The sequence below is a fragment of the Pollicipes pollicipes genome, unplaced genomic scaffold, assembly GCF_011947565.3.
Source record: "Pollicipes pollicipes isolate AB1234 unplaced genomic scaffold, Ppol_2.1 Scaffold_4740;HRSCAF=5597_pilon_pilon_pilon, whole genome shotgun sequence".
NCBI lineage: Eukaryota > Metazoa > Arthropoda > Thecostraca > Pollicipedomorpha > Pollicipedidae > Pollicipes > Pollicipes pollicipes.
In genome coordinates this window covers 19,254,006-19,265,001 of record NW_023596545.1, presented here as the reverse complement: position 1 = coordinate 19,265,001, position 10,996 = coordinate 19,254,006, and the positions used below count along the sequence as shown (strand labels likewise).

Sequence of the window (10,996 nt, the reverse complement as noted above, 5' to 3'; positions counted from 1 at the left end):
TCAAGAGACGACACCTGGCCCAACCGGTACATCATCACGCGCGCCTCTGTTTGAGACATCGGAAACAGCAGGCACCGTGGCCGCATCTATCGGCGTCACAACAATAACGTCATCAGTACCAACAACGCCCCCAACACCGCCTGAACAATCAGCTCAAAGCCCCCCAGCATCTGGACAAACCAGTCTTGAGACAGCTTCGTCACGCACAACACCACCCACCGTGACGACGGGATCGTGGACCTCCAGTACATCCTTGACAGTGGGCGGTGGAACAGATCCGGCCGCAGGCCAGACAACCCTCCACACGACCTTCCGAGCTTTGCTTACATCGCTTACACCAGCTGCATCTCCAGCTACCCCTGAGACGACAGTCAGCACAGAGACGACAGCAACAGCTTCTGCAACGGCGTTACAAACAACGATGGAAGATACAGAGCAACACGGGAATGTCACGCGACCAACAACATCTACAGGTAACGACACACCTAACGGGAGTCAAGAGACCGTAGCAACGTCCAGTGAAGCCCCTGCAATGTCAGTCAGCAATGATAACAGCACATGGGTCACATCGTCCTCCCCGGACTACACAGAAAGTACTGCAGAGTCATCTCTCAATTCGGCCGCATTCACATCGACAAGCGAATTGTCCCAACACACTGCTCCGGCAGCGGCTGGTGATTTCACGGCAACAACGCCAGATATCACAACAGCTGGCAAGGCCACTGGAACAACTCAACCTACTTCAACAGCTGGTAGTACTACATCCACGACGCCTCATCTAACCGCATCAGTTGGAAGCACCGCTGTCACAGCACCTGTTCCTGTAACGACGGCTGGCAGCGTCACAGATACAACACCTGACCATTACACGACTACTACAGCTTCCTATCGGGGGACCGCACTTGGTATTAGCACAGGGACAGCATCTGAGCCGTACACAACAGCTGATAACATCGCAGGCACAACGTCCAGCCTCACAACGGCTGGGGACACTGTAGCAACGTCTGATCGCTTAGAGATAGGTAGAAGTGCGTCCCATTCTACTACAACAATTAGCACCACAAGAATGGCGTCTGATCCGACTACAGCAGCAAGCGGCATGATGTACAGTGCATCTGTTCAAACCACAATGTCTCTTCCAAATACAATAGCTGGTAGTACCACAGGTGCATCATCTGGTTCAGCCACAACAGCTAGTAGTACCGGAGGAACAACATCTGACCTTACGTCACCATCCAACAGTTTGTTAACTACAGCATCTGATGTCACAGCTGGTGGTAACACCTCAGTGACGATGTCTGGACTTACTGCAACAGGTGGAAGTACTACTTCAGATCTCACTGCGACAACTGACGATGGTACAATGATGCCGTCTGACCTCGCTGCAACAAACGATAGTACCACAGAAACCACATCCAGGTTCACCTCGACAACCAGTATCACAGGTCACGCCTCCAAGGCAGCTGGTAGCACAATAGGCCCAGCGTCTGCACAAACCACAAGTGACAATGCGACAGGTACAACTTTCGGTCCCGCTGCTCTAGATGACAGTACCACAGGGACCATATCCGAGCGTACCACAACAGCTGGCGGTACCATGATTACACCACCTGGCGTCACAACAGCTGCCAGTACCACTGGAACACCGCCTGACGTCACAACAGCTGGCAGTATCACTGGAACACCGCCTGGTGTCACAACAGCTGGCAGTCCCGCGGGAACACCACCTGACGTCAAAACAGCTGGCAGTATCGCTGGAACACCGCCTGACGTCACAACAGCTGGCAGTATCACTGGAACACCGCCTGACATCACAACAGCTGGCAGTATCACTGGAACACCGCCTGACATCACAACAGCTGGCAGTATCACTGGAACACCGCCTGACGTCACAACAGCTGACAGTATCACTGGAACACCGCCTGACGTCACAACAGCTGGCAGCATCGATGGAACACCACCTGATGTCACAACAGCTGGCAGCATCACTGGGATGTCGGATCTCACCTCACCAGATAGTAGCACCACAGGTACAACATATCATCCTACGACACAAGCTAGCAGCACCACACGGGTGGAAACCGAACTAAATTCGTTAGCTGCTGCCACCACAGGAACAACGCCCGACCTTACTACAACGTCTGATCCAAATGCAGTACCTGGAAATTCAACAGGCACGATATCTGTTCCTACCGTAACAGCTGGCAGTACCACAGGCACGGTATCTGTTCCTTCCATAACAGCTGGTGTTACCACAGGTACCGTATCTGTTCCCTCCACAACAGCTGGTGCTATCACAGGCACCGTGTCTGTTCCCTCCACAACAGCTGGTGCTATCACAGGCACGGTATCTGTTCCCTCCACAACAGCTGGTGCTATCACAGGCACGGTATCTGTTCCCCCCACGACAGCTGGTGCTACCACAGGCACGGTATCTGTTCCCTCCACAACAGCTGGTGCTATCACAGGCACGGTATCTGTTCCCTCCACAACAGCTGGTGTTACCACAGGCACCGCATCTGTTCCCTCCACAACAGCCGATGCAATCACAGGCACGGTATCTGTTCCCTCCACAACAGCTGGTGCTATCACAGGCACGGTATCTGTTCCCTCCACAACAGCTGGTGCTATCACAGGCACGGTATCTGTTCCCTCCACAACAGCTGGTGCTATCACAGGCACGGTATCTGTTCCCTCCACAACAGCTGGTGCTATCACAGGCACGGTATCTGTTCCCTCCACAACAGATGGTGCTATCACAGGCACGGTATCTGTTCCCTCCACAACAGCTGGTGCTATCACAGGCACGGTATCTGTTCCCTCCACAACAGCTGGTGTTACCACAGACACCGTATCTATTCCCTCCACAACAGCCGGTGCAATCACAGGCACGGTATCTGTTCCTACCGCAACAGCTGGTGGTAGCACAGGCACAGTATCTGTTCCTACCGCAACAGCTGGTGGTACCACAGGCACAATGTCTGGCCTTTTCACATCAGCTGACAGTACCACAGCCACTAGTTGGAATCCTTCATCGCCAGCTGGTACCACCACAGGCTCAGTAGCAGACTTTACTACACCAGGTAGTAAATACACGGACACAACGACTGATGTCACAACACCATCTGACAGTGGTTTCGGGTCACTTTCTGGCCTGACTGCAACAGCTGATAGCATCACAGGCACAACCTCTATTGCGGTTACAACAACTGGCAGTACTTCAAGAACAACGCTTGGTCCCGGAATAGCAAGTGGCAGCACGGCGTCTGATCCCACTGCATCAGCTAGTAGGACTACAAAAATGACGTCTGCCCCCGTAACAGCTGTCGACAGTAGTACAGGCACCACGTCTGCTCCAACCATCACAGGTGGCACCACTACAGGTGCCACGTCTGTTCCAGTTATCACAGCTGGTACCACTACAGGTGCCACGTCCCTTCCAACTATCACAGCTGGTATCACTACAGATGCAACATCTGTTCCAACCATCATAGCTGGTACCACTACAGGTTCCATGTCTGTTCCAACCATTACAGCTGGTATCACTACAGATGCAACGTCTGTTCCAACCATCACAGCTGGTACCACTACAGGTTTCACGTCTGTTCAAACCACCACAGCTGGTACAACTACAGGTGCAACGTCTGTTTCAACCATCACAGCTGGTACCGCTACAGGCACCATGTCTGTTCCAACCATCGCAGCTGGTACCACTACAGGTACAACGTCTGTTTCAACCATCACAGCTGGTGCCTCTGCAGGTTCCACTTTTGTTCCAACCATCACAGCTGGTACCACTACAGGTGCTACGCCTGGCCCTGCCCAAACAACTGGTAGTGTCACACGGACGGCATCTGAGCTTACCACAACAGCCGATAGTACCATCAGCACAATGCCTGATATCGTAACAGCTACCGGCACTTTAGTGGCACAGTTTGGTCGCACTACTATAGCTAGCAGCGCGACCCATGACACCATTACTACGTCCAATGATGCTGATAGTGGGACACCTGATTTTGCTACAACGGTTGGTGACATCACAGGCGCAGCGTCTGTTCCTACTACAGCGGCTGGTGACATCACAGGCGCAGCGTCTGTTCCTACTACAACGGCTGGTGACATCACAGGCGCAGCGTCTGTTCCTACTGCAACAGCTGGCAGTTTCACCTGGAGTACGTATGATCTCACAACAGCGCCGGGAAGTACCACCACTACTGCATTCAGTCTTACGACGCCAGCTGATAGCACCACTCCGACATCATCTACCGTTACCACAACAGTTTATAGCAGCGCAGGCACAACATCGGATCCCTCAACATCTGGCAGTACTATCGGCACAGCGTCTGACATCACGACAGCTGGTGAGGTAACTGGGGCAACGTCAGGTCCTATCACAACAGCTGCTACTGCGTCGTCTGATTCCACCACTTCAGCTGGTATTTCTACAAGAATGGTGTCCGATCTCGCCGCAACAGCTAGCGGTACCGCTGGCCCCACCACCAATACCGCGACAACAGCTGATAGTACCGCAGGTACTCCTTCCGATCTTTTAACATCACGTCCCAGCACGACAGAAACGGCATCTGACCTCATCACAACAGCAGCGAGTACTGTAGCCCGAACGTCTGACATTACAACTGGTGCTATCATCGGCACAACACCAATGATTACCTCAGCAGCTGGTAGCACCACAGCTGGCCTTATCAAAACAGCTGGTAGTACCGAGGTTACAATATTTGAACCTTCCACATCAGCTGGGAGTGTCACAGGGACAGCATCCGAACTTACCAGAAAACCTGGTGGTGCCACAGCCGCAGCGTCTGGTATCACCACAACCGCTGGCACCACAGTAACATCGCCGTATCTTGCTACAAGAACCAGCAACATAATGCCTGATTCCATCACAACGCCCGGTAGCGTTACAAACGTAAGGTCTGATCTTACTACAGCAGGTGGTAGAAGCACAGGTACAACCCACTTAGCAACAACTGGCCGCACTACAGGGGCAACATCTGGTCCAATACCAGCAGCCAGCAGTACAGCGTCTTATACCGGTGCAACAGCTGGTGGAACTACTGAAACAACATTTGACTTAACAACAATTGGTAGTACCACACGAACATCGTCCGGCCCTACCACAGCTGGCAGCACCACGGGTACACCGTCTGGTCTTACCAGAACAGCTGCTAGTGTCACAGGGACGATATCCGAGCTTACCACATCAGCTGTTAGTACCTTAGGTGCAATGTCTCATAACACAACACATGTTGGCACATCAAGAGCAATATCCGATCCTACAATGTCGAGCAGTGCAACGTCCGGCTCTATTGCTGCGACTGGTGTTACTAGCAGTACCGCAGGTACCACGTCCCCTCCTGCCACAACAGCTAGCAGCGTTACAGGTACCACGTCTGCCCCTACAAAAGCTATCAGTGCTGTAGGCACCACGTCTACTTCCATGACAACAGCTAGCGGTATCGCACGCACCACGTCTGCTCCTACAGCAACAGTTGGCAGTGCTACAGGCACCACGCCTGCTCTTACGACAACAGCTACCAGTACCACAGGCACCACGCCTCCTAGGACAGCAGTTAGCAGTATTGCAGGCACCACGTCTGCTCCTACGACAACAGCTAGCAGTGCTACAGGCACCACGTCTGCTCCTACGACAACAGCTAGCAGTGCCACAGACACCACGTCTGCTCCTACGACAACAGCTAGCAGTGCTACAGGCACCACGTCTGCTCCTACGACAACAGCTAGCAGTGCTACAGGCACCACTTCTGCTCCTACGACAACAGCTAGCAGTGCCACAGACACCACGTCTGCTCCTACGACAACAGCTAGCAGTACCGCAAGCACCACTTCTTCTTCTACAACAGCTATTAGTACCACAAGCCTCTCTTCCGCTCCTACGATAACAGCTAGCAGTGCCACAGGCAACACTTCTGCTCCTACGACAACAGTTAGTAATGCTACAGGCGCCACGTCTGCTCCTACGACAACGGCTACCAGTACCACAGGTCCCGCTTCTGCTCCTACAACAGCTAGCAGTACCACAGACACCACGTCTCCCGCGACAACAGCTAGCAGTGCTACAGGTACCACATCTGCTCCTACGACAGCAGCTAGCAGTACCGCAGGCACCACGTCTGCTCCTGTGACAACATCTAGCAGTGCTACAGGCACCACTTCTGCTCCTACGGCAACACCTGGCAGTACCACAGGCACCACTTCCGCTCCTACGACAACAGCTAGCAGTGCTACAGACACCGCGCCTGCTCCTACGACAACAGCTGGCAGTGCTACAGGCGCCACGTCTGCTCCTACGACAACTACCAGTACCACAGGTCCCACTTCTGCTCCTACAACAGCTAGCAGTGCTACAGGCACCACATCTGTTCCTACGACAACGGCTAGCAGTACCACAGGCACCACGTCTGCTCCTACGACAACAGCTAGCAGTGCTACAGGCACCACGTCTGCTCCTACGACAACAGCTAGCAGTGCCACAGACACCACGTCTGCTCCTACGACAACAGCTAGCAGTGCTACAGGCACCACGTCTGCTCCTACGACAACAGCTAGCAGTGCCACAGACACCACGTCTGCTCCTACGACAACAGGTAGCAGTGCTACTGGCACCACGTCTGTTCCTACGACAACAGCTAGCAGTGTTACAGGCGCCACGTCTGCTCCTACGGCAACAGCTAGCAGTACCACAGGCGCCACTTCGGCTCCTACAGCAAAAGCTAGCAGTACCACAGGCGCCACGCCTCCTAAGGCAACGGCTGGCAGTACCACAGGCACCACTACTGCTCCTACAACATCTAGCAGCGCCTCAGGCACCACGTCTGCTCCTACGACAACAGCTAGTAGTACCGCAAGCACTACTTCTTCTTCTACAACAGCTGTTAGTACCACAGGCCTCTCTTCCGCTCCTACGATAACAGCTAGCAGTGCTACAGGCAACACTTCTGCTCCTACGACAACAGTTAGTAATGCTACAGGCGCCACGTCTGCTCCTACGACAACAGCTACCAGTACCACAGGTCCCGCTTCTGCTCCTACCACAGCTAGCAGTACCACAGACACCACGTCTCCCGCGACAACAGCTAGCAGTGCTACAGGTACCACATCTGCTCCTACGACAACAGCTAGCAGTACCGCAGGCACCACGTCTGCTCCTGTGACAACATCTAGCAGTGCTACAGGCACCACTTCTGCTCCTACGGCAACACCTGGCAGTACCACAGGCACCACTTCCGCTCCTACGACGACAGCTAGCAGTGCTACAGGCACCGCGCCTGCTCCTACGACAACAGCTGGCAGTGCTACAGGCGCCACGTCTGCTCCTACGACAACTACCAGTACCACAGGTCCCACTTCTGCTCCTACAACAGCTAGCAGTGCTACAGGCACCACATCTGTTCCTACGACAACGGCTAGCACTACCACAGGCACAACTTCTGCTCCTACAACAGCTGGCAGTACCACAGGTACCACGCCTCCTAAGACAACAGCTAGCAGCACCACAGGCCCCTCTTCTGCTCCTACAACAACATCTAGCAGTACTGCAGGTACCACGTCTGCCCCCGTGACAACAGCTGGTAGCACCGCAGGCACAACTTCTACTCCTACGACAACAGCTAGCAGTGCCTCAGGCACCGCGTCTGCTCCTACGACAACAACTGACAGCACCACAGGCACACCTTCCATCCGTATGACACCAGGTGATATCACCACAGGAGCCCTTTCTGAACTCATTACGACGGCTCGTGATACTATAACCCCATCCTCTGATATCACAGCTGCTGGCAGTGCCACAACAGCAAAGTTTGATTTAAGCACATACGATGGTAGCACCACAGGCATGGCGCCTGTTCCCACCACAACAGCTAGTAGTACCACACACAGAGCATCAGAAACACAAGCTGCTGATAGTACCACATACACAGCGTCTGATATCACAGCAGCTAACAGTAACAGTAGCATTACCACAGTCTCTGCGTCTGACCTTACCGCCACGGCTGCTTATATCACGGGGGCAGGTTCCGGTCCTTCCTCAACAGCTGTTGTTACTATAGGTACCACTTCTGATTCCGCACCAGCTGGTAGTACCACCACACGGGATAGTACCTCTAGTACCGCTTCAGCTAGCAGTGCCTCAGAGACAGTATCTGAGCATGCCACAGCATCTGATAGTACCACAATTACAACTGGCCCCACTGCAGCAGCTGGTAGTACTTCATGGATGTCATCTGGTTTGACTACAGCAACCGTCGGTGCTACAAATAAAACACCTGTTCCTACCATAATAGTTGGTAGGACGACAGCATCTGACACTTCGGCAACAATTCCCGGCACCGCAGTCACAAGTTCTAGTCCTACGACACCAGCTGTTAGAACTACAGAAACTATATCTGAGCTTACTAGGGCATCTGGCAGTACTACAGATCCCATATTTGAGCTTACTGCGACGACTGGCAGTACCAAAATGGAAATGCCTGAAGTTACCACGACAGATGGCAGCACCACAAGAACGACGCCCGTTTCTGCTACATCAGCAGATGCCACAACAGCTGTTATTCCCACAGAAATGGCGTCTCATCCCACTGAAGCAGTTGATGGCACTACAGTCACGATGCCTGTTTTTAGCCCTACAACTGCTCGCACTCCAGGCAACACACCTGATCCCAGTACCGCAGCGGCTGGTGGTACCAGGGACATGTCTAGTTCTACCACGACTTCAACAACAACATATGAACCCACTTCACAGCCAACTAGCACACATTCTTACTTGCCTGAAACTACACCTCTTACACCTGTCGTGACCGACCAAACATATCAATCGACAACGTGGTCGTCTTCAGCCGCTTCGCCTGATCCGACGTCCAGTCCAGAGGGTGCAGGGACCACATCATCGTCGGACACCTCTGTGTCACCAACTACAGTCTCCACAGGTGGGCTGATGCCGCCTGGGCTGATCGAGGCCGTCTGTCCAGCGGGCGCAAACTTGTGGCCTGATACAGCACCTGCCTGGGCGTTACCTCTGGAAGCTGTCTTGGCGACGGCCCAAGCTTCGTTTCAGATCACCTCAGCGTGATCTGTTGGTCTTGCGGTCGTGCTTCAGATCACCTCAGTGTGATTTATTGGTCTTGCGGTCGTGCTTCAGATCACCTCAGTGTGATCTGTTGGTCTTGCGGTCGTGCTTCAGATCACCTCAGTGTGATCTGTTGGTCTTGCGGTCGTGCCGCACTTCACTAGGAATGTCTCGCAGGCAGCAGAACGTGGCGAGACCCATTGTGCACGGCTAATTGCTGTGGGCGGCTGCAGCAGCACACTTCTTTGTCGCAGGACATTATTACCTCTCGTCACATATTTATGTCGCGGCGGCAACAGCCGATTAAGAGACAGCCATTCCATTGTCATTTGCCAAATAGGGAAAACATATGCTTGCCTCCGTGACATTTCAAGAGGTCCCCGTTATGTCGACATGAGGCTCCAGCTGACCGAGACAGAGCATTCGATCAGATCAAAAGAATGGCTCAAAATGCGTTCAGGAGAGACCGCTCCGTAGAAGACCCTAGGTGGTCAACAACAGAACCCATTTGCCGAAAGAGGGCTTCAGATGATCCAAAGGAAGTTCAGTCTGCTGCAGAGAAGACCCTATGCAAACTCAGGAAGTTCGGCCATCCCAAGTGATCATCTTCTTCCGATTAGATGTCCCGATTAAAAACATTGGGAAACCAGCCAGGCTTCGAGAAGGTTTAACTGCGCTATGGGCAGCCGGTGGTCCTTTAATAAAGGTGGGGAAAATGTGAGAAATTGCATAATGGTAGGGATAGAGCATCCCGAATCTGCTGAGTTTTACTTACTCTCTGAACAATATGCTGGCGGAACCGCTCCTCTGTCGCGGTCTTGTCGTAGTCTCCTGTCTTGTGATCCAGTTGAGCTGTAAGGTGATCATAGGCCCGACGCCTAACACATTTGGAAGTCACAACCATTAAAATTATGCAAATTAGCACCGTCTGAGCATTATTGCCTCCAATGTCAACAATGGCAAGGTTCACACGGGTGTTCCAGCGATTGATTATCGAAATCAGACAACTATGCGGGATTTCATGTTGTGCAACGTGATTTCTTATTGTGGTGCTGCTTTACCACTGATGAAACTCATGGCGTTATATGGAAATACAAAATAGCGTAAATGCAAGAGCTCTTTACGATAAGGTTCCCTTCACTTGAGTATATATAACTGCAAGCTGATATCGATTAGACACCATTTGCTCGACAAAGAGGCACTAACACCCTATCTTTGCATTTGGAGCAAGATACGGCGTGATTGGAGCATTATGCCTGGAGAAAATTGTCCCGGCAGTCTGAACTTTGCAATATCCCTCAACATACGCTTCAGACGCTTTGTATCCAAAAATCATATCTGACATATCCTTGTCGCCCCAGCTGCCCGTGAACCACCGTACCAGAAGGTTATGATAGGCCGGTTTAAGCCTTGGCCCATCCTAGGTCATATATAATGGCCGTATGGGTGAATGACGTAAAAGTGTCATTTGCGTCACGATAAGAATGACATCTAGAAACGAAAGGTTGCGAAATTTTTAATTCACCTCGATCATGATCACGGCGGATTATTTTCGATCACAATTGTTTGACGTTCCGAGCCTCCATGCACAACTAAAACGTTGTCTACACCAAACAAGTCATTTCTGACATTGCACATGCTGAGACATCTGTAGTCATCATTTTCCAGCACGATTTCTAAAACACAGTAATATGCAATAAAATAGTTCATCAAAATGTTGGTGAAGACGTCTAGTGGGTGAAACAACATGCGAAGAGATGTTTGCCTCCTTTTACAACGGTCGTGAACAGTCATAAGGTTATAAAGTGACTGTCCAACTCGGGCCTTCAGCCACAGCTGAAGATCCATGACAAGCACGTCTTATCCGACGGATCACCAAAAGCCTCCAGCCAC

At 52.2% G+C, this 10,996-nt stretch overlaps 1 protein-coding gene across 1 annotated transcript; it reads left to right on the top strand.

Moving 5' to 3' along the window:
* The first annotated feature begins 421 nt into the window (after positions 1-421).
* LOC119098022 (cell wall protein DAN4-like) lies at positions 422-9,232 on the top strand. Its single transcript, XM_037220952.1, has 6 exons — positions 422-473; positions 699-797; positions 4,950-5,054; positions 6,807-6,968; positions 7,524-7,648; positions 9,218-9,232. Exons 1-6 carry the CDS (start codon positions 422-424, stop codon positions 9,230-9,232), a joined length of 558 nt encoding a protein of 185 aa, XP_037076847.1.
* The last annotated feature ends 1,764 nt before the right edge of the window (positions 9,233-10,996 follow it).